Source organism: Alternaria alternata, assembly GCF_001642055.1.
Source record: "Alternaria alternata strain SRC1lrK2f unplaced genomic scaffold CC77scaffold_30, whole genome shotgun sequence".
NCBI lineage: Eukaryota > Fungi > Ascomycota > Dothideomycetes > Pleosporales > Pleosporaceae > Alternaria > Alternaria alternata.
The window spans coordinates 217,225-236,632 of record NW_017306219.1 but is presented as its reverse complement, the minus strand read 5'-3'; the positions used below and the strand labels follow the sequence as shown (position 1 = coordinate 236,632).

At 53.0% G+C, this 19,408-nt stretch overlaps 9 protein-coding genes across 9 annotated transcripts; 3 read left to right on the top strand and 6 right to left on the bottom strand.

The window, feature by feature from the left end:
• Nucleotides 1-294: 294 nt before the first annotated feature.
• Nucleotides 295-1,071, top strand: CC77DRAFT_1066782 (hypothetical protein; the record flags this gene model as incomplete). Its single annotated transcript, XM_018528926.1, has 2 exons — nucleotides 295-452; nucleotides 510-1,071. The coding sequence occupies 2 exons, from the start codon at nucleotides 295-297 to the stop codon at nucleotides 1,069-1,071; spliced, it is 720 nt and encodes a 239-aa protein (XP_018380150.1).
• Nucleotides 1,072-1,267: 196 nt separating this feature from the next.
• Nucleotides 1,268-3,489, bottom strand: CC77DRAFT_556077 (ethanolamine-phosphate cytidylyltransferase). The gene is made up of 5 exons (XM_018532162.1): nucleotides 3,112-3,489; nucleotides 2,950-3,058; nucleotides 2,778-2,895; nucleotides 1,855-2,725; nucleotides 1,268-1,785 (listed from the first exon to the last, which is right to left on the bottom strand). Exons 1-5 carry the CDS (start codon nucleotides 3,133-3,135, stop codon nucleotides 1,420-1,422), a joined length of 1,488 nt encoding a protein of 495 aa, XP_018380149.1. The 5' UTR covers nucleotides 3,136-3,489; the 3' UTR covers nucleotides 1,268-1,419.
• A 201-nt stretch (nucleotides 3,490-3,690) lies between these two features.
• CC77DRAFT_948308 (hypothetical protein) lies at nucleotides 3,691-5,355 on the top strand (the record flags this gene model as incomplete). Its single annotated transcript, XM_018535192.1, has 3 exons — nucleotides 3,691-4,457; nucleotides 4,533-4,948; nucleotides 5,018-5,355. 3 exons carry the CDS (start codon nucleotides 3,691-3,693, stop codon nucleotides 5,353-5,355), a joined length of 1,521 nt encoding a protein of 506 aa, XP_018380148.1.
• A 108-nt stretch (nucleotides 5,356-5,463) lies between these two features.
• On the bottom strand, nucleotides 5,464-7,218 carry CC77DRAFT_1025621 (N-acetyltransferase complex ARD1 subunit). Its single transcript, XM_018526099.1, has 4 exons — nucleotides 6,916-7,218; nucleotides 6,402-6,573; nucleotides 6,036-6,295; nucleotides 5,464-5,952 (listed from the first exon to the last, which is right to left on the bottom strand). The coding sequence occupies exons 1-4, from the start codon at nucleotides 7,054-7,056 to the stop codon at nucleotides 5,836-5,838; spliced, it is 690 nt and encodes a 229-aa protein (XP_018380147.1). The 5' UTR covers nucleotides 7,057-7,218; the 3' UTR covers nucleotides 5,464-5,835.
• Nucleotides 7,219-7,377: 159 nt separating this feature from the next.
• On the bottom strand, nucleotides 7,378-8,406 carry CC77DRAFT_1025620 (hypothetical protein). Its single transcript, XM_018526098.1, has 2 exons — nucleotides 8,112-8,406; nucleotides 7,378-8,015 (listed from the first exon to the last, which is right to left on the bottom strand). Exon 2 carries the CDS (start codon nucleotides 7,995-7,997, stop codon nucleotides 7,467-7,469), a length of 531 nt encoding a protein of 176 aa, XP_018380146.1. The 5' UTR covers nucleotides 7,998-8,015; nucleotides 8,112-8,406; the 3' UTR covers nucleotides 7,378-7,466.
• Nucleotides 8,407-9,602: 1,196 nt separating this feature from the next.
• CC77DRAFT_1035484 (hypothetical protein) lies at nucleotides 9,603-11,963 on the bottom strand (the record flags this gene model as incomplete). The annotated part of the gene is made up of 4 exons (XM_018526940.1): nucleotides 9,603-10,856; nucleotides 10,913-11,053; nucleotides 11,105-11,797; nucleotides 11,904-11,963. 4 exons carry the CDS (start codon nucleotides 11,961-11,963, stop codon nucleotides 9,603-9,605), a joined length of 2,148 nt encoding a protein of 715 aa, XP_018380145.1.
• Nucleotides 11,964-12,592: 629 nt separating this feature from the next.
• CC77DRAFT_1054708 (acyl-CoA oxidase) lies at nucleotides 12,593-15,788 on the bottom strand (the record flags this gene model as incomplete). Its single annotated transcript, XM_018527808.1, has 6 exons — nucleotides 15,215-15,788; nucleotides 14,886-15,124; nucleotides 13,321-14,803; nucleotides 13,166-13,228; nucleotides 12,962-13,041; nucleotides 12,593-12,790 (listed from the first exon to the last, which is right to left on the bottom strand). The coding sequence occupies exons 1-6, from the start codon at nucleotides 15,564-15,566 to the stop codon at nucleotides 12,593-12,595; spliced, it is 2,415 nt and encodes an 804-aa protein (XP_018380144.1). The 5' UTR covers nucleotides 15,567-15,788.
• Nucleotides 15,789-16,285: 497 nt separating this feature from the next.
• Nucleotides 16,286-18,104, bottom strand: CC77DRAFT_948095 (hypothetical protein; the record flags this gene model as incomplete). The annotated part of the gene is made up of 4 exons (XM_018535179.1): nucleotides 16,286-16,721; nucleotides 16,843-17,290; nucleotides 17,337-17,862; nucleotides 17,916-18,104. The coding sequence occupies 4 exons, from the start codon at nucleotides 18,102-18,104 to the stop codon at nucleotides 16,286-16,288; spliced, it is 1,599 nt and encodes a 532-aa protein (XP_018380143.1).
• A 349-nt stretch (nucleotides 18,105-18,453) lies between these two features.
• Nucleotides 18,454-19,359, top strand: CC77DRAFT_556049 (hypothetical protein). The gene is made up of 2 exons (XM_018532161.1): nucleotides 18,454-18,960; nucleotides 19,111-19,359. The coding sequence occupies exons 1-2, from the start codon at nucleotides 18,558-18,560 to the stop codon at nucleotides 19,227-19,229; spliced, it is 522 nt and encodes a 173-aa protein (XP_018380142.1). The 5' UTR covers nucleotides 18,454-18,557; the 3' UTR covers nucleotides 19,230-19,359.
• Nucleotides 19,360-19,408: the final 49 nt, after the last annotated feature.

Here is a 19,408-nt window from a genome sequence, read left to right as displayed (position 1 = left end):
AGGAAGGCATGTGTAACGAGAAGAGTTAGAACACCCGAGGAAACCAAGGCAGCTGAAGGAAGAGGCTTAATCATAAATCATTGGAAATTACATTCGAGGGTAGAAACTCCTAGCAAAGACTAGACTTGCGCGCGTCAAAGGCCTTTCCGAAAGCAATATTCCAATTCAGGAAGACGCTTACACGTAGCTGAGAAAGTGGCAACCCAAGAAAACAAGTAGTCCAAAGTTTCTGCTTGAATAACGCCGAGAGTCGGATACTAATTCTGCATTGATGCCTCTCCTAGCCAACCCCCAATGGATGCCTATTCTAGCTCCTTCCGAGTTAGCGCCATCCAGCAAGCACGCTACATATCAACAAAGTCGACAACCCACAACTTGCAGCAAGATGCAAAGGAAATACAGATTGGAGCCTCATCCGCAGTCATGTCATACGACGGCGCCATGTCAGAAATGTAAGCTACCCACGCCCGTCACCTTCCCACCTATCATGACTTACAGAACTGATCCAGTACTCACAAGAATCGTCTGGTGTCACCTTTTCTCCGTCTACCAGCCGAGGTCCGCAACACAATCTACAACTACATTGGCACATGTACAATCATTGGCGTCGACGTTTGGACACAAGACAACACCACCGATCCGAATCGGCGGACGCTTAAACTCAAATTTTGCCTTCCAGACTTACTTGCAACGTGCCAACAAATCCGACACGAGGCAAAGACACTGGTCTGCAAGCTCATGACGGTCGACACAAACGTAGCGAGCGCTTTTGGTTGGCTCCATTCACATTGCGACCACGACTTGTGCAAGCTCGTCACTTGTTTGAAGGTTCCGAGAGACTTTGCTGCATCGATTGCAAGAGATGCTAGAGCCCACGCATCGAGGCTCGAATACCCCGCCTCTCGTGCTACCGTCTCCCTTCCCAGCTTGGATAAGATAGTCGTCAAGGGCAGAATGTCGACGCACAATCGTGTTAAAGCGGCACTGAGGAGATGGGCTAGGAACGAGTCTCTGGAGGTCGTCTTTGAAGAAGGAGGCCAAGGTCCGTCGGAGCTTGTCTGTCTTCCTTGACTTTGATCCAAGCGATGACTTTCTATAGACGCTAGCGATTGCCATCAGTCGTGGAACAAAGCTGGGGCCTGTACGGGTTATTTCCTTCCGACTTGGCACAACAAACAATCACTTGCCCTCAGCTTCCACTTCAACCCTGAGGCGACAACTTGAATCGATTCCTCCATGCAACCAAGAGAGAAGATATAAACGTCTGTTGAAGAATGGTATAAAGCCCTCTCTCTTTCTCTTTCTCTCTCACCAACCACCTCTCCCCAATCCACATCCTTACATCCTCTCGCCCACAAATCTCTCACACACGAGGGAACAGAAGGCAAAAAGAAATCTACCCCGATGCCAACCCCAGCACTAAAGCCCAAACTGCCCCTCAACCTCCTTCCTCTTCTGCTCCCTCTCCATCTCCTGACGAATCTTCTCCACCTCCTCCGTCATACCCTTCTCCCCCTTCTTCCGCTGCCTCTCCTCATACAGCGCCCTGCCCTTCATAATCCTGCTCACAATCTCTGCCGCATTCACATTTTGGAACTCGTGGTTGGCGATTTCCGTGTAGAGCCCCAGCGTCTTGGGCACGGCATAAGGGTCAAAAGCCAAGGGCATAAAAGTGGTTTTGCCGTGATATATTGCCGCGAGTGGGGATTCGGGGTTATAAGGGAGTGTGTGTAAAAAGGCTTTGCTGAGGGAGAAGGGGGCGCCGAAGATGGCGGAGTGGACATACTGCGTTTCCAAGCATGTTAGTGTCTTTGTGCTTTTCAAAGATAGAGGCCAAGGAAGGGGGATACGTACTTTACACTGCAGCACGCAGAGTCCGCGTTCAAAAATGTTCATAATGGGATAATTAATGCCCTTCCAATGATTAATCACCTCATCGTCGTGGATACCCGCGATGAGAAACACGGGCCCATAGTCCTCACCCGCCTTTTCTATGCGCTCCTTCTTCGCTTCCTCGGTATACCATCCCCTCTCTTTAGCACCCTCCTCTTCCGCCGATGTAACGAGACGCAAGAACTCAATGTGGCCCGAGGAAAAGAGATCCCAGCCGCCGTCGACATAAACGACTCTTTGACCCGGTTTCACGCCCTTGCCTTGAACCAACTGGTGGAACTTGCCCTTTTCTTCCTTGACGGGTCCGAGAGCTGAGGCCGTAGAGGCGGCGCGGACGGCACCAGGGCGGGGAGCAGTGGGCGAGGTGGGCGAGGCGACGGTGTTGCTGGTGGTTGTTCGCCGTAGCTTGACAGGGCGGGAAGCATGCCAGTACCATACGTCGCAGCCCGGCGCGCGACCCGAAGCATCTGTGGCGTAGTCCTTGATGCGCTGTAGCATGTCCTCGCCAGTCTTTAGCCGCTCCTTCTCGTCGCCTGGGCCTTCGTCGCCTGAGAGCCGTTTCTCGAGCGAGGGTATAAAGTGCGATTTTGTGCAGAGCAGCATGCGGCCTACGAGGTCCGTGGTCGAGATGCCCGGCGTGCGCTTAACCACCTTGAAGCGACCGGCTGCTTTGACGTAGCGGTAGCAGTCTTTGCCGTCGCTGTCGGAAGTGATGTCATCGCCGTGGACAACGTATTGGCAGCCGTAGTGGGTGATCCAGGGGAGCGAGGTCACATAGGGCGCGCGAGGGACGGCCTTGGTAGCCCATCGGCAGGCTTCGACGGCGGCGACACTGTTGTCGTTAGTTGTGAACAGAGGGCAGTCCAAAGGGTGGTTTTGCGCACCGCTCGTCCAGGCGCATCACTGTCGGGCCCTTGTTCTCCATGATTGCTTCATCCGAGTGCACGCCGACGAATAACTCGTTGCCCAGCTGCCGCGCCTGCAGCATGGCGCCCGCATGGCCTGTTCTTCATGGTAAGCGCTGGCATGTAGACGGAAATTGTGAAGCCCGCATACCGTGGTGGGCAAAGTCGAAACAGCCATCGACCCATATGCGCTGCTCAGAAACTTCAACATCTTTTTGAGGGTCCACGGGCCACTGTCCCTCGGTGGGAATCCACTCTCCCTATGTTTGGTCAGTTGTTTGCGCGGGCACGGGCGTGGGTGTAGGGCGCGTACTCGTGCGCTCTGTCGGCGCTGCATCGTGAGTGGGGTAGCGGGGTTGGCAGTAGTAAACAATAAGACAGTAGTAAACAATAACTCTGTGTGTCTGGGAGAGAGAGTCCAACGACGTCGAGAGTGGACCGTGAGCTGAAGCGCAATTAAGCAACACCTGCCACTGCTGGATTCAGCTTAACGTGGTGAAGGTCGCACGTGGCTCCAAGGTCCCGAGGTGCCTGAGATGGGCGAGGCTTGAGTCGAAGCTATGGCATTTGGGAGTGGATGCGGTGAGCAGGGGTTCGCCTCGGGCGGCGTGTTCCTGCGTCGGGATAGGTGAGGACGGTATCAGCTGTAGCCGCGAGTCGAAACACGTTTTGCCTGTGCGCCAGGCGATCAAGAGTCTGCCATTTCGACATGTGGTCATCCTCTTTACCATGTACAATGCCGTCTTCTCTTTTGCCGTGTATGCACATGATTGCAGTGTAGTCGCGACATAGCCATCAGGGACCCCGAGCAGGAAGTCTAGGGCCAGGGTGAAACAGCCCCTGATCGCTCGGTAGCCCCACAGCTTTGGGTCGCCCTTGTGCTTGAGACAGCATGGCCGACCACGCACCCCCATCGTCGAGCGCTCAGGGCATCTTCTCCCGCCGCCCCTCGTTTTTTGGTGGAAAGAACAAGGGACACAAGCAAGCACTGTCAACTCTATCCCCGCCCACGCTCAATCTAACGCCCGCCGCGGCCAGCACCAGCCCCGAGCTAGACACCCCCCCGACCGACCCGGACCAATACCAATTTCCCCCCAGAGTGCCTACGACGCCACAGCGACGCAGACAGGCCAGCAGCAGCAGGCACAGCATCGCATCGTCGGTGACGGATCTCGGCTCTTCGCTGCGGCGCTCACGGTCCGCCTCGCTTCGAACCAACACGTCCGACAGCACGGCCAAGTCATCGTCCTCGCATAAGAGGCTCCCCTCGGCCACCCTGGCGCTCACCTACTCCCCCGAGAAGGCTCCGGTCCCCAACACCACTTCCAATGCCTCGCGGCCCGCCCTCTCCATCTCCACCTTCTCGCGCAACAAGCAAAAAAGCAGCGACAACGTAAAGACGGACCCCGTCCACGACAAGAGCCCGCTGAGTGCTGTCGACAAGCCCAAGACGCCCTTTGCCAACATGGCCGTCCCCATGCCACTACGACATCCCCCCTCGCAAAAGGAGATTCTCCAGGCAAACCAGCAGTCGAATCGCACTCTGGCTCCAGCAGCCCCCATCCCCGTGCCCAATGGCTCAAACCCAAACATGGTATTCCAGCACATCCACGAGCTCGCCTCGAAACGGATATCCACCTTGGACTACCTGCGGAAAGCGTACGTTTTGATTTCCTTTCAGTCTCCGTACTTTCAATCTCCAGACTTTCAATCCCACAACTAACACCCCCACAGCCACGAAGGCAGAATCTACTGGTTCAACACGCTCCTCTTCTCCAAAACAGACCTCACGCGCCTCCCCTCCTTCACCACGCGCAACCAAGCCCGCCGCGCAACCCACTACCTCCTCCTCGGCTTCTCCCTCCCCACCATCCTCGACCTAAACGCGAACTCCCCGTCCGACTACCTCAAAGCCCTCAACGCCCTGCTCATAGAATTCGAGCAGTACCAATCCATACACCCGGCCGACGGCTCCACTCCGTCCACCCTGTCCCGCGCCCGCCTCCCGCAAATGTTCAAGCGCGCAAACATGGGCATGAGCATGACCATGGGGTCCAAGGGCCGCAGATCGAGCTCCGCGAATGGCGACTTCCCTATGCTCACGCCGAGCAATAGCTTCTCGGGTAGCGAAACGAGTGGTGCTGGTGGTAGTGTTGGTGGTGCCTTTGGCGGCAGCGGAAGCGGCAGCAACGTCGATTCCTTTTCCTCCCCGCCTACAGCAGACCACGACTCGCTCCTGCCCAACGAATCTTACACGCACTTGCAAACCCCTTCTCTACCATTTGACCCAGACTTCTTCAGCACGTTTGCCACGCTGTGCGATGTCTTGATTGATTGCTACACAAAGATTCTGAGCATGCTGAGTACGCCGGAGAGTGTGGCTGTGGCGGGTGGGGGGCAGCCTAGTCTCGTGGGCGATTTGTTCAACAAGGCGGATGCGAGGGTGCGCAAGATTATTCTTGCGGGCGTGGTGAGGGAGTTTGAGGATAGTTGTAGAGCTGGGTTGAAGAGTGAGGTTGGCGGCGTGGGCAAGGTTGTGCTTGGGGGGTTGATGTAAAGCAGCGGCGTGAGGAGAGAGGGATGTGATGATGATGATGTATGTCTATCTGACTTATGATATCCACGGTGGTAAACATGGGGCGTTGGTTTTTTTTCCGTCTCTCAGGCGTTTTATATAGGGGGTGGTGGACGTCTCTCTTGTCTCTGATACTTGACGTGTGCCTCGTCTTGCAGAGGGCGTTGTATATAGCATCCCGCATCCCGCATCTCGCATCTACACGTTGCATTCAAGAGTAAGACGAGAGGAATGGGTTGGCCTAGCAAAAGGGCCCTTTAACTAGACTAATACCAACGCAAAGACGGTCTTTCAAAACCAAAACCCTCTTCGCTGTTCACCCACACACTTCTTGCATCAGACCTAGGAATCTTTCACACGTTGTCCATCCGAGATGAACGGTAGACGTTCCTACTCGCCGCGCGTCCTGTCAAGCTCCTCACCTCTCTCAACCTGCCCGTGTATTTCAGCAACAATTGCCTCTTAAGCAGCAGTCGCTTCACCCTTGGGCGCCTCCACCCTCTCCACAAGATCGACAACACCCTTATTCCTTCCCACCTTGACCTTTGTCTTCTTCTCCGCCTTCCTCTTCTCTTGGCCCTACAACAAACACAAAAATTATTAGCAAAACCATTCCCACCATCTGTCGAAAAAAAAACAAGGGGGGGAGGTTGAAAACTTACCTCATCACCCACAGCATTCCCTTCATCCACACCTTCGCTGCTCCCGAAGATTTCTTCCTCCTCGTCTCGCAACTGCTCCTTGAGGTCTGCCAGCTCGATCCTCATACTATACGCATCCTCGCCATCTGCATAATACTTGGCCTCGATCTTATCGACGGTGAAGCCGAGCGTCTCGCGGTAGAGATGCAGCGCCGCATTATTAGACACGCGAACGTGCAGGGAGACGTAGTGTGCATTAAAAGTCTCCGCCATGGCGCGCTCTTGATGAGATATTAGTTGAAAGAAAGCATGTTACATCAGTTGGGGGCAAAGGGGCGATGTGGGGGAGGGGTTGGGCAAAAAGACCAAGGGAAGCAAGACACGTACGGGATTGACGCATGAGCTTTTCGGCTAGACCGAGGCGCCGGTGCGTGCGCATTACGGAGAGAGAGGTGATGTGCCCGTGTTGCACGCCGTCGGTGGGCTCTTCTTCCATCTTGGCAAGCACGTAGCCGACAATCTTTGGGGGATCATAGGGCGTCTTTGGGGGACGCGAGACCTGTTGATGAACAGGTTAGTATTGGACGGGCTCTTTGTCGAAAGATGTGTAATTAAATAGCAGAGTGGTAGGATGAGGGAGGATTAGTTTGCATTTCACGCAATCGGAACGTTACAGCTCATGCGGGCGTCCTATTGCCATCCTTCTCCCATGAAGCTGAAGAACAGCTGAGGCGATTCGCCAACTCTTCGGGCTATTGAAGCTGTTTCCTAGTCTTTTTTTTCTCTTTTCGAGAATCGGTTCGCTAGCTCTTTTGTGCTCCTTGTTCTGGGTGCGTTTGGCCCTGGCCCTAAGGAGGGGCAGGCCATTTCCCCCCTCATGTATCAGAATGACAAAACTTACATCAACAGCTACGTAGCTCAATTGCGGCCAGCTCATGGCATGATACAAGTAGTACTTGCAAAAGTAGTTCTCGGGCAAATTGGTAATATTGGCGAGCTGGACATGGGGAATGTCCGATGGTCGTAGTACGCGGATATCCATTTTGTATGTGGCGTCTTCCTAGCTCTTTACTGATTTTATCGATTGCCTTTACTTCTGACTTGAGCTGCGAATAGCACTGGGTTTGTTGGAACTAGGTCGAAGCACTCAGATATCGGAGCGCTAATGCGAATGCGGATGGGTGGGATGGGGATGGTCCGGAAAGCTTTGGTGAGGATTCGTGAATGGGGCTCGTGCGTTATGTAAGCAAGGTTGTGGAGTTCGGAGATTAGGGTTAGCGTTGGGGCTAAACGCCGTTCTGGAATTTGTCGCCATTTGTGACATTGAGCTATTTTTGCTTTGAGCTGTGATACAGCCATCTACCTGGAAGGTACTTTACCGGTTCACAGTTTATCCCCAAGTCGTCATTCAACCACCCAGCCCAGCTCAACCATGTCTTGGTCTCCACCCTCTCATTTTATGAACTTGACGTCGAGATTCGGAATGCCGAATGCTTCACGGAGCATCCGTGTGTAGATCTCGCTCCTCTTGACAGATACACGGTGATCCCAGAGCTGAACGAATATCTGTCGCAAGCACGGATAGTATGCCAAGTCCTCCTTCTTGATCTTTCCCTCAATGATGGCGCGTGCGTTACCAGCTGTGATCTTACAACCCATAATCGACGCGGTCCCCGCACCAGGCATACCGGCGCACATGTTCGACAACCAGAGAAAGCGGAGTGCAAAGTAGCTGGGAGCGAAGAGAGTGAGGCCGAACATGTAGATTTCAGCCTCACGGTAGAGTTGGGAGCAGGTGTACATGAGTGCGCGGACGCTGGGGTACGTGGTGAGGACGTTGTCTTTCTTTGTGTGAGCCTTGTTGATAGCGATGACGGCTCCGGCGAAGACATTCCAGTAGATCATGTTGCGGAGCTCGGCAGGTAGACGCAGGAGCGGGGAGTCGACCTGGTTCCTCTGGGTGCTGCGAGATATCAGTGTCATGTTTTCTAGCCATTGCAGGTAAGTTACATCTCCTTTGTATCTTTCACCTCGCGGTGAAGATCCTGACAGCGCGCTGGTCGCTCGCAGCTGATGTGAAATATGTCGTCAACGCAGCGCAGATCGTCGTCGCGGTCATCCTTTTGCTCTGGCGGCAAGACGCGAGGCTCCATGGAGCCAAGGTAAGATAGGCGGAGCACCATGGTAGCAGTGAAGTGCGGTCGCTGCTCCAAGATTCGGTGTTTGCATACAAGAGAGGTAGACAAAGCAGAGTTTGGAGAGAGTTGCCAGCCAATGTCGGCCGCAACGCTAGGTCACGGTGCGCATGAGTGCAAACGGCGACTACGTCTTGGCGTTATCTGTATTCTGGTGAGGTGAGTTGGCGGGATAATGTGAGCAATGAGTGTCCCCATCTTGGAACCCTACATATCGATTCGTTATGGATACCCACTACTACAACTCTATTCACAAAAGTCTAGCCTGTTGAGTGGCACTGCGAGGCTATTGCATCCCGAATCTTGCTCGACTACCCATGTTGTGAGTTTGATCTAACTCTCAGTCTGCCTAGACACAAATTCTAGACGCACGTTCCAAATCCGCAAGAGTACGATATCAGGATGATCCATGTCAGATTCGTCACTTAGGGGTGATAGCCCCTAGTAGCTGGTCAAGATCGAAGTTGAAAAATTCTTCTCCGCCTCTCTGACGACAGAAAGAAAAGCTTGATAATGCTGTATGTATTTGAAGTGCAATATCATATGGGAAGAAAAAAGCGGCAATAGCTCGTCCCGAGTTGACAACACATTTAGTGGTGCGAGTCTCAAAAACGGCATCTTTGGAAATGCGGGGCGTAGGCGGGGTTCATTTCTTCTTACAATCATCCGGAATTGAGGACCGGACGGGTCGGATGGGCGCCATCCAGCAGCCGGCCAGGGCACATGGATGGGTCTTCTTGCGTAGTTCGCTTTGAAGCCGGAGAAGCGGTGAAGCTTTCGCATTAGACTCTGTAATGAGACCGTATTCAACAGTCGTGTCGTTTGACACGGCAGACGGAGCAGCAACATGAACCATTGTGTCTCTGTCCACTTGAGCCACGGAGTTTAGTCCTCCATGTTGGAAACGGCAAGACATCTTTCAAAATTGCAGGACTTGAGAGACAGTCATTTTGAGTGCCACGTTCGTGCATTTGAGCTTCCGAAGAGCGACGCCTGTTGAACAGTTGGTCATTCCAATCTATACTGGTGACTAGAATACGTAGACAGCGAATACGTAGTCCAAGGCAAGACTACCAGAAACACAATGTCATCCACAGTCTCGAAAGCTTGTCATCATTAACGATTAGACTAAACCATTTAGCTAATACAATGCCTTCTCTTACTCAACAAAAGGTCCTCATAATCCAAGAATGCAAGCCATAAACTTCGTGTATGCTCAACCCAAATCCAGACCCTAATATATATACGCGAACATATGTGTTACCAAGGCATCAATCGAAATCCTAGGATTCCCACAAGCAGATGCAAAGAAGAGAAGATCGTAAAAAAAAAACGCCCATGGATGCCCGTTTGTTGCTTACTCGCCATCAAAGAGAATGCGTTGTCTCACATTTTAGAAACGCCTTTCCTGGCTGAGAATCTCATCAACCATTGGCTTCACCATGGGCATGAATCCTTGCATCACTGGTACCCACAGCGCCTTCTTCAACCCCAGTTCTGTGGCGAAGTAATATAGTAAGCGATTGATCCACTCACGTCTGGCTGCGACGTCTATTCTCCTAGGTATTACCGTCTCAAATTCCAGCGGCGGAAGATCGAGAGGTCGGTCGTAAGGATGCGCGGGGTGCGGGTCGAAAATGTGATCTTTCTTTGCATTGGGATCGAATGTTGGGACGTTGGCCGGCGGGCTAGGACTGGAGCTCAGGCCACTTCTCGAACGGATGGTGTTAAGGTCAGAAAACTGAGGTGCTGTTGCATAAGACTCCAAGTTTTCCGAGGGTTCGCTTGACGACGACAAGTTGGATGTGGCGGAGACTAGGTGTGGTGGCGTGTTGGACTGGTGCGTGTAGGCTGACGGTGGTGTTGGCATCTGACCAGTGTCTTGTGGAGAGTTGCCTGCAGTGCTATCGGGCACAAGACCTGAACACAGTACAGCGTCCATGGTACCCAGTGGCCATATATCGACATATCCTCTCATACCAACCACATCGTCGATAGACTTCATGTGTATTGGCACGGTAAGACTACCAATCATGGCTGAGCAGTTCCTTTCAATCACTTCAACCAGACGTGCAGTAGCAACAGAGTGATGTATGCGGAGGGTCCTATCGCTCAAAGTGGTGGGTACAGTCTGTCCTTGCGCTGCGGCCGATCGACCGGGATCCCGAAATCTTAGCATCCAATTCAACATTTCAAGTAGGTCTCGCAGAACGAGTACACGGCTTGTACGGTAGAAGCCCCAAATCCAAGCGCGTTTGACGCTGGGGTAAGAATGTATCTCTTCCGGGGCGCCGCGACATCCCAGGAAGAGCTTCTGCCATTTCGGATCATAGTTCGACCTGGCCTCTGGCGTATTAGGTGTCGCATGGTAGTTCCAAGCAGGCGTAATCTGTGATTCCCAGGCTTGGTAGTCGTCATCTAGTTCTAGCGCGGTCTGCAAAAGCTCTTGCAAGGCCAGACGATTAGTTGGTGGATTCGTACTTTGTTTCATTTCGTGCCATCTAGCATGCAACATCGCCTCTCTCCAGATCAGGCGAATTACAAAAGCATTAGAGTTCTTGTATAGACTTGGAAGTAGCTCGTCCACCTTGACCACGTCTCTTGTCGGTATGGCAGGGCGCTTGGCTGTCTGTAAATTACCTAGTAACTGTAACAACGTTAGCCTTGGGCAGCTGGAAACCGTTCCTCTTCAGCTGTAATTACCAGATGTGCGTAGATGACCTCGTAAAGTCTGGCTGATATGGGATCGCTGTAGAACTGCTCAACAGTTCGCAACTGAAGCAGCGCATTTGCGCCATGGTTGTGGGCAATGAATGTGCCCTTCCGTTGCACGCTGGTAAGATTCTAATCGTCACGTTAGCGCTTGGAAACATCATAGATCCATCAGTAACATACTTCGTAAACTCCCATTAAATGCACTGCGGCCAAAGCGATATTCGTGGCCGACTGCTTTTTATCCGCGATTGTCTTCGTCAACATCGGAATGGCTCTTCCCACGCATTCTTCACCCAATGCCTGGGCCTGAGGGTCGTTACATCTATTAGCATAGTTTACGTAAGAGACTGCGTCAACAGCTGTTGCAATTAACGAGTCCTCTGGCGCACCCTGATACAAGAGCGGTATAAAGGTCCAAAGTGCTTCATCCGGCTGGTCCGCTGGTCTGTTCGGCTGATCGGGCAGTACAAAGTCGTACACAAAGCGCTCAAAGGCCCTTCTACGAAAGTCCGGGTTAGCCACCGGGGTGATAGTCAGTCGGCTTAGATCGATTATTGGCGGGGTAACACCTGAGGCATCTTGGGCAGGGTCGTCCACGGATCCACCGGGAGAATGCACACTGCCGCTGGACGAGCGTTGATCGTCCAAATGAGGTGGTGTCGATTCGTCGCTTGGCGGGGTTTTGATATAAGTATTGCTACTTTCGGCAACGACAGCGCGTTGATTTGACTTTGATCGCTTCCTCCATGATTCCTCGGCTCTCTGCGCAGCAGATGCTGTTTGGTTGCGGAAGAGGATGTCGGCTTGATCTCGATACTTGCATGTATGACCCGCCTTGCTGCATCGACTGCAAGCTGGTCTCGACTCATCACACTAATTTGATATCAGCCTCGTCCTCGTGACCAGAGTCTGCTGGATGCGGATGGCCCGGTCTGGTTACCGACACTGTTCGATGATATCAACTCAAGAGAACACGCACCTTGACTTTACGGGCTCTGCAAGCCTCACATCCCTTACTGGGGCGTCCTCGATAGGACATGCTTAGGTTATGGCGGTTTATGAGGCGGTAAGACGGGCGGCCGGGCGGACGGCGGCAAGCTCCGCAATTGCTGTTCAGGCTCAGGTACAGTCTCTACGAAGCAGGTACTAGCGCAGACAGATGTATTCGTTTGATTGTACAGGACCAAAGAACACCAAGTATAATAACTATGCCTCCTTCTCCGGTCCTCGTATGTGCTGCGTGGTCATCCGAAGGGTCCTGGGCCGGAACTGGCGTAGCGCAATCTCGGCGATCAGGCTGAAACCTAGGCCACGCTTTCACGAGCTTGGAATGGAGCGCCCGATGACTGGCGGAAGGTGGTCCATAAAGGTTGTCTGGCAGAGATCGAAGGGCATGGGGTCAGGCCCGGTGCTCGGGAAAACGGTGCTGCATAGTGGGTTGATGTGCCGCAGTCTGCATAACTGCGTCACAAGCGACAGGCCTCCAATTGTTGCTGACTCAGAAAACTAGTCGTGTCTTGGCGCCCAACGCCCGTCTTCCGCCCTGACTGCGACGGTACTGCAACACCAAACGAGTCGTTTTACTCCATGCGTGTTTGGAGCCGCATCCAGGAGAGACGCGGACGTGTTAGTGTAGACTCCTTCGCTCCTCCTGAAGCGCGACATTCCTTATCTGTCCTGGTCTCCAGTCTTAGTATGCAGTCTGCAGGGTCGATGCAGGCCGCCCACATCCGGAGCTTCTGAATGGCGCCGACAGACAACTCCCGATGCTCTCCCGGACTTCAAAAACACGCGATGCCAATGTTTCAACGGTCGCCTAGCAGGGAAAAATGCCATGTTGTTCACAACGGCTACAGAACTTGGGGTCTTGAAACAGTGACAGCAAATCGTCATTGGGTGTTCGTGACCTTGGCTAATCGGCCCTCTTTTCAACGGCCGACTAGTGAAATGACCTGGACCGCTTTGCGAATTTAGAGTTTGGGAAACAATATGTATTGCGGAGAATCCACGCAGACCTCCTTGACCGATCACACCTACTATGACGATCCAGCAAGCTTTGGACTTGAGGATGAGAATTTTTCCTTCACCGGTGCCGGCAGTGGAAAGGGGGTTTTCGCCTGCCATTAGTCAAGTTCGTTTCACGCTACCCCGAGTTCCACGTTCATCCACATTGACACTTGACAGGTTTCCGCTCGCGGACCAGACAGGTAGAGAGGGCAATGCCGTGCGCATCCAACGGACCTGCAGCGCTTGATGTCGATGATAGTGACGACTCGGGCCGAGATGTGTATTTCGTCACATCGCCTAGCATACATTTATACTAAGCTTCGGAGTTTAGTTCTCCACATGGATGGCATAACTACATTCATACTAAAGCTTCGCCAAAACATGCCTACCTCCGTCCCCACTCCCCAATACAATCTCCTCGCTACGCCAGTCCGGATTGAACGTTACCTCGTTGAGCGGATTTCTCCGATGTGCCATATCGAATAACTCCTCATACACTTTGCCATCATACCTGCCCAACGCGCTATTAAGCAACCAATCTGGTATCGACCAAGCGTCAACGAGCTTCACAGCATGCGGTCTCAACTCAGCCATGAGATCTACAATCGTATCTTGCAGAGTGAACACGGACTCTTGCGGAACGGCGGCCGTCATCATGAACGAGGATGCAAATTGGTCGACGGTGTAGAGCGCGTAGAGCTGGAAGCATGTCCGCAGTACTGATGACGTGGGCGGACTAACGGAGCTGAAGCTATTATAGAAATTCGTGACGAGGATCTGCTCCGAATATGCGCGGCTGAGGTTGTGGAGCTGGATCATGAGACGGGTCCAAGGTCGCTTTTCGACGACGCGTGCTTGGTAGGCGCGATAAGAGAGATCAGCTGCACGCCATTGGAACACCTCTACTATGTTTTGGTCGTCTACCACACCGTCTTTCGAGACGTTTTGGGGTATGTGATGGTCCTTGTTTAGAAGGTAGTATTGGAAAAGCTTGTCCGTCGGATCTTTGGGCGTGGAGCCAGGATCTTTGACAGCGTCCGCCATCTTCTTGATGAGATATGCGGCAGCCTGCTGCGTAATCATCCAGTTATCACCCTCAACCGTTGGCTTGGAAAGATAGTCGGCGTTCAACCCTACTAGCCCGCTTCCACCGCCGAAGCCATGACCGCCCATCGCGCGCCGACAAGTCTCGATACCGTCCGCAGCGAGCATCGTACACAGGCTCTTCAACCCCGAACTAGCGCTATGTAGCTCAGCTAACGGTCCAAAGTCGCCCTTCTCGATGTTCTCCCGCGACTTGTGGTACAACATGTACATGTACTCGCCAGTATAATGCAACGCGAAGGTAGTCGCGAGCAATGGCAAGACGCGTATCTGTACTGTGGGGTAATCAAAGACCTTCATTTCGCTATCAGAAGCATTAGTGGAGTCGCGGTCCTTGAATTGCCGCCGTAAAGCACAGTATCGTACGGCGACAGTGACAGCACGTGCAAGGACCAGCCTTGCATGCATTATGATCTGGCCGCGTACGTATGTAAGACTCCCATATACAACAGCCGGATGGCCATTCCGAACGAACGCGCCGGTCTCGTCGGAGACCTCAGCGTAGCGGCTCAGCATAGCCGACTTGGGTACGTGGAAATGGTCGAATAGCATGTACCCGTTATCCATGCTCGCATACCCGTATTTCGGACCGATGTCGCCTACAGCAATGCCCTGCAGAGGTTGATGCGTCTTCGCGTCCCGAATTTGCACAACGAAAGTTTGTGGGCCGTGCGAAGTATATTCGACCTCTTGAGCATGCCGATCGGAGACTTTTGATCTGTCGGACGGGGATGGTGGTTTCGGCAAGAGCAATTGTGCGACTACAATCTATGTATGACATGCATTAGCGAACACCCAAGGCAGAATCAAAGTTTTGGGCTGGCGGCACAGGGTGGAGCTAAAGACGTACTGCGTGCGTGGCGGTCCTCCCCATTGACCCATTCCACCATTTGCTTGCCGTCAAAGTCGGACTGTGAATTTCGAATTCCTTCTTGATTGGGTCCCACTTCGCGACAGTCTCCAGGCCTCGTACGTTACTCCCATGGCCTAGTTCAGTTTGCGCATAGCAGCCAATGATGTCGTGGCTGAGGATTCTCGGCATCCAATACTTCTGCTGTTCTTCAGAGGCTTGCTCGCGTACCGTTGTGACTGTGCGATACGGTGCTTGTCAGCTCTTCGCGCCCAAGTGGTACGATTATGCACGACGTCTAGAGCAGCTGCAGCCTTCCGTTGACTCACCGAACATGTTCATATGCAGATGATATGGGCTCATCTCATCCGTCAGGTATTCCGCCATCTTATAGTCTTCAAGGTCCCATCCTTCTCGTCGCATCAACCTCTGGATGGCCTTTGCTCTCGCCAGTCCTAGATGATACCGCTCTGGGCGCGAAAGATTCAGCTGCTGATCCTTGTTGAAAAGCTTCTCCTTGCTCAAAACCCGGAGTACCTTATCTTGTCGCTCCAGAAAGCCATCACGGCCTAGAAGGTGCTGTGCGAGTTGGCGAACGTTGATGCCCGAGCCGTCGCGCTCGGCCTGGAGTTTTGCTGTGCCATCGTAGGCGGGCTTGAGATGATCGGTGAAGTCTGCCATGATGCGATTGGTCGCTGGTCGTGATTCGAGTTGGCCAACAGAGTCGGGTGCAGGCCGTCCGAAGCGAGATGGGCGGGTGCTGCTCAGCGACAATGTTTTGCCGTTAAGCACGTTGGAAGAGCTCACATCGTGAGAGTCAGTCTATCGGCAATAACGCGGAAATGTAAGCTGCATCAATGCCTCGGTATGCGCGGGGGATGTGTGGTGGGCGGAGGCCGCAGGAGTTGGGGCGGAGACGTTTAATGCGCAACGATGCGGGGCGTCGCCATGTGGACCCGAAATGCGGGGTCATGTCGGTGGTTTGGTGATGCTGCACGTTGACTAGAACATCCTTGATCAACGAACGAATGTCTACATTGAAGCTGTTCGGTACGAAGAGATGATGTGTAACATAATGATGATTGACGCACTCGTGGTAACACGCAAATCCACGGAGAAATGCAAGTAGAAAAAAACAATCGCCTTCAAAATCCCATCTGAACAATACAAAACGCCTTTTGTGCCGCAAAACCATCCAATGCAAGCTAATTGTACAGGATATCAAATGTCCAACCCAAGTCGTAAACCGAAAGACAAACACCGATAGCTATGCTCAACACCATTATATCGAATCGAAATACCGTCAGCGTCATCAATAAGTTGGTGTACCGGAGCACCAACTTAGCCCCTTCCAAGAGTAGTCATCAACACGCCAGTAGGAGAATGATGGCAAACATTCTTCACTCAATTATGGCATCAGCCCAACAGCTGAGCCCACTTTCTTCGTTTAACACACGCGTCATGTCTTCGTCGGCGAGTCGTACAAGGATCTCGAAAGGCGCTTCTTTTTCGTTCACAAGCTGTCTCCGTCGTGGGAGAAAGATCATGCCGCCATCACCCGGACCATACGATCGTCTGATGAACTCGGGTCGACCGGCAAGGGAGTCCTTGTCCAGATCTGTACCAGGTATCCCCCAGCTGAGATCAGCGCCGAAGTTCAGCCAGGACGAGATGTAAATGTCCGATCCAAAAGTCAAAGCCAGTGCGACCTCGGTGTCGGTAATCACCTCGATCGACTTGAAGAATGTTAGGTGGCGGTTCACCCATTCGTCGTCGACATCGAGAATGGTGCTCTTGATAGTGTTTATGACGTTGACTATTGTGGCCTTGGTTACACTGCCGGTATTTGTCAGCTGGCTGTCTCAAACTTAATTGCGTCGCTCGACATTGGAACTACAAGGTTTGGAGCGCACCAAGGTGCGACCAGCAATGATACAGTAGTAAGGAATAGACTCACCGGTCCTCTGCTGTCAAGTCCGAGACCTTCATCGTGCCTCTCGAGAACAAAGCCATGTTCCCCATGTAGTCGGCGGGGACGGGAGGGTGCTGTCTTCTGCGCAAGTCCGTCGCAATGCCGATGCTAGTCTCCGCCAGCCCGTACTTGGTCAAGCGGCCTGCTCTAGCGCGAGTAACATGAGTCCAGACTAGGGCTGCGAGGACATTGCACATAGTGGGAGGGGTATCCTTGGGGAAGTGGGTGCGGAGTTTCTCCCTGTACTCGCGTACTCGTGATGCTGGAATGACGAACAACCTCTGGGTGCATTCCGTCTCTTTAGGCAAGGTTTGGAGATACTGAGGCGGACCATCGCAATAGCAGTCGGCACCGCCGTTGCCTAGCGGTGGGATAACCTGCTCGTCAACGGCTTTTCTCATTAGAGACTGCTCGTCGGCGACGCTTCCCGTGTCTGCCATGTTTAGTGGTAGCTTGACAGTGTAGGGGGAGAGTGGTACCTATGATCTTGTGCTCTTCGAAGAGTTGCTGCTTTGAGATTTTGGAGACATTCTCCGAGAACGTCTGCCAGAAGAGAGTAACGCCTGAAAAGTCAAAAACACTGTGATGCATGTACATGGAAAGTACAAGGCCGCCAGGTATGAAGAAGGCCTGAGTCCGCATGGCTGGTGCGTCGCTCTTGTCAAAGTCCACTTTTCCTTCGCCGTCTCGTGGAATGCCAGCATAATTTGCGAGATCTTCCGGAACGAACATAGCACTTCGGAGTGCACTCGGTGGCATGCCATCTCTCTTGAGCTGTTCGTAGGTGTGGGGAAAATCTGTCTCATGGTATGGGATTTGCTTTGATCGAAATACGCGATTCAATTGCTCGCTTGTGATATCAGTTGAATAGTTGAGGGCGAGTTTTCCAGCTTTCCGGTCCGCAAGTGTGAGTGTGCCAGCAAGAAAGGGAAACTTGTTGAGTGTAAGGCGCAATCCGGCACCGAGAGCTTGTATGGCCGTTTCGGCGTCATTCAGATCAGGAAACTGCGGATAACGTCAATCGATGTCAGCACGACACATGGTTCAGAATGACATACGGGAAAGATACACAGGGTCTGTATGTATACGCGCACGACATTCTGGTCTAGACATGATAGATGAAACGATTTTGTCTGTACAGGCGGGCTATGTGCTGTGTTGAGCATGTCGAGTAAGCGGGGGATGGTGCTAGCAATAGGTTCAAAGAGCCGGCCGTTGCGCAATACTAGTGGAAAATCTAGGGACATGGTCGTGGCTTTTCGTAGTCAGTATATATACGGAATGGAGGAAGAGTCACACATACCGTGAATTGGGTGAGCAAACACCCAGCATGTGAAGCACGAGATGTCATTTTACCCCCTTCACCGCAAGGCCCCATTGAGCTGCGCCTGGTGTGACGGGAGGGCGGCATTGGCCCACTCGACGGGCCGAGTGGGCTAAGAAGGACGATGACCGCATGCGGAAACATCTGTGCGCCCAAGCCACGCCTCATTCCCGCTTCCCCGGCTGTCTGCTTATTCGAGATTCACTTTCAACCCTTGACGTGCGCCAAACGTGTCTCGTGCCGGCTTCCCCGGCCGCTTTGCTCAACCGTGCCTGAGGAACCAAACCCCCGCGGCAGCGGATGAGGTGCAGCCGATGCGGCAACGTTCAAAGAGGGTTCCCGCCCATGAACGAAATGGGCACGACCAGGACCGTTCATGTGCTTTGCTTTTCCTTCCGCCCATTCTCGTCTTTCGCGGCAGAGGTTAGGCGACTATATGCAGCTCAAAAAAGATCAATTCGCTATTCCGCGACGTCCATGCCCTGGCAATAGGGGTGGGGCGCATGGGAATTGTCCTTGTTTGTGTGTCGACTGTCGCTTGAAATCAGGCTGGCACCCACGTCCTTCGATTGTGCTGTCGCTGCGGGCGGGACTTTCGCGGCACAGCATGACATCCCGATCGTATCTGAAATTGCGGGCTTGGCCGCTACCCAATATGAATGGTCAATGTGACCAGGCTACCACGAGGGATTGTTTGATCATCGATGCCGTACTGACTGCAGACGAATCGATACACCGGTCATGTCGCCCTGCTATAGTCGGTGAGCGCCGCAAGCAAGGTGAGTACGCAGCCCTATGACCAGGCGCTTTGATGCTTGTGCGCCCGCAACGCGCAACAGAATGTACCCGCGTTTAGCAGCCTATTATAGGAGTCTGGAGGAATACGCGACATCAAGAATCTAGCGACTAACACAGCACAACTCACCTAGTTGTTTCCAACGTTCCAGTCAGAGTTGACACGATTGTTGTGACTCTTCGAATAACTGGTCCCGACTACCGAGAGCTCAGCCTGGCCAGCTACCATGGTAATGCTCCAAATAGCATCTGACGGATAGCGGTGTGATGCATCGCGTCTCGGAGGACTCTGAGAGCAGACAGCGATGCGTCATCTGATCGGTGGGGAAGGCTTCTAAGGAGACACGTTGCCAGCGGTCCTCCGGTTAGTGGGTCGTGGGGTCGTCACCGACGTGAAATGCCAGCAAACACCGTAAGCATCGGTAAGGAACA

What these genes read in the sequence shown, in the direction of transcription:
- CC77DRAFT_556077 (XM_018532162.1), bottom strand. Translation starts at nt 3,135, where the DNA reads ATGCAGCGCCGACAGAGCGCACGA. An exon ending in AGCGCCGACAGAGCGCACGA is followed by an intron (nt 3,059 to 3,111) that starts GTACGCGCCCTA and finishes GACCAAACATAG; the next exon opens with GGAGAGTGGATTCCCACCGA. An exon ending in GTGATGCGCCTGGACGAGCG is followed by an intron (nt 2,726 to 2,777) that starts GTGCGCAAAACC and finishes TAACGACAACAG; the next exon opens with TGTCGCCGCCGTCGAAGCCT.
- CC77DRAFT_1025621 (XM_018526099.1), bottom strand. Translation starts at nt 7,056, where the DNA reads ATGGATATCCGCGTACTACGACCATCGGACATTCCCCATGTCCAGCTC. An exon ending in AAAGCTCATGCGTCAATCCC is followed by an intron (nt 6,296 to 6,401) that starts GTACGTGTCTTG and finishes TATCTCATCAAG; the next exon opens with AGCGCGCCATGGCGGAGACT. An exon ending in GGAATGCTGTGGGTGATGAG is followed by an intron (nt 5,953 to 6,035) that starts GTAAGTTTTCAA and finishes TGTTTGTTGTAG; the next exon opens with GGCCAAGAGAAGAGGAAGGC.
- CC77DRAFT_1025620 (XM_018526098.1), bottom strand. Translation starts at nt 7,997, where the DNA reads ATGACACTGATATCTCGCAGCACCCAGAGGAACCAGGTCGACTCCCCG.
- CC77DRAFT_556049 (XM_018532161.1), top strand. Translation starts at nt 18,558, where the DNA reads ATGTGCTTTGCTTTTCCTTCCGCCCATTCTCGTCTTTCGCGGCAGAGG. An exon ending in CGGTGAGCGCCGCAAGCAAG is followed by an intron (nt 18,961 to 19,110) that starts GTGAGTACGCAG and finishes CAACTCACCTAG; the next exon opens with TTGTTTCCAACGTTCCAGTC.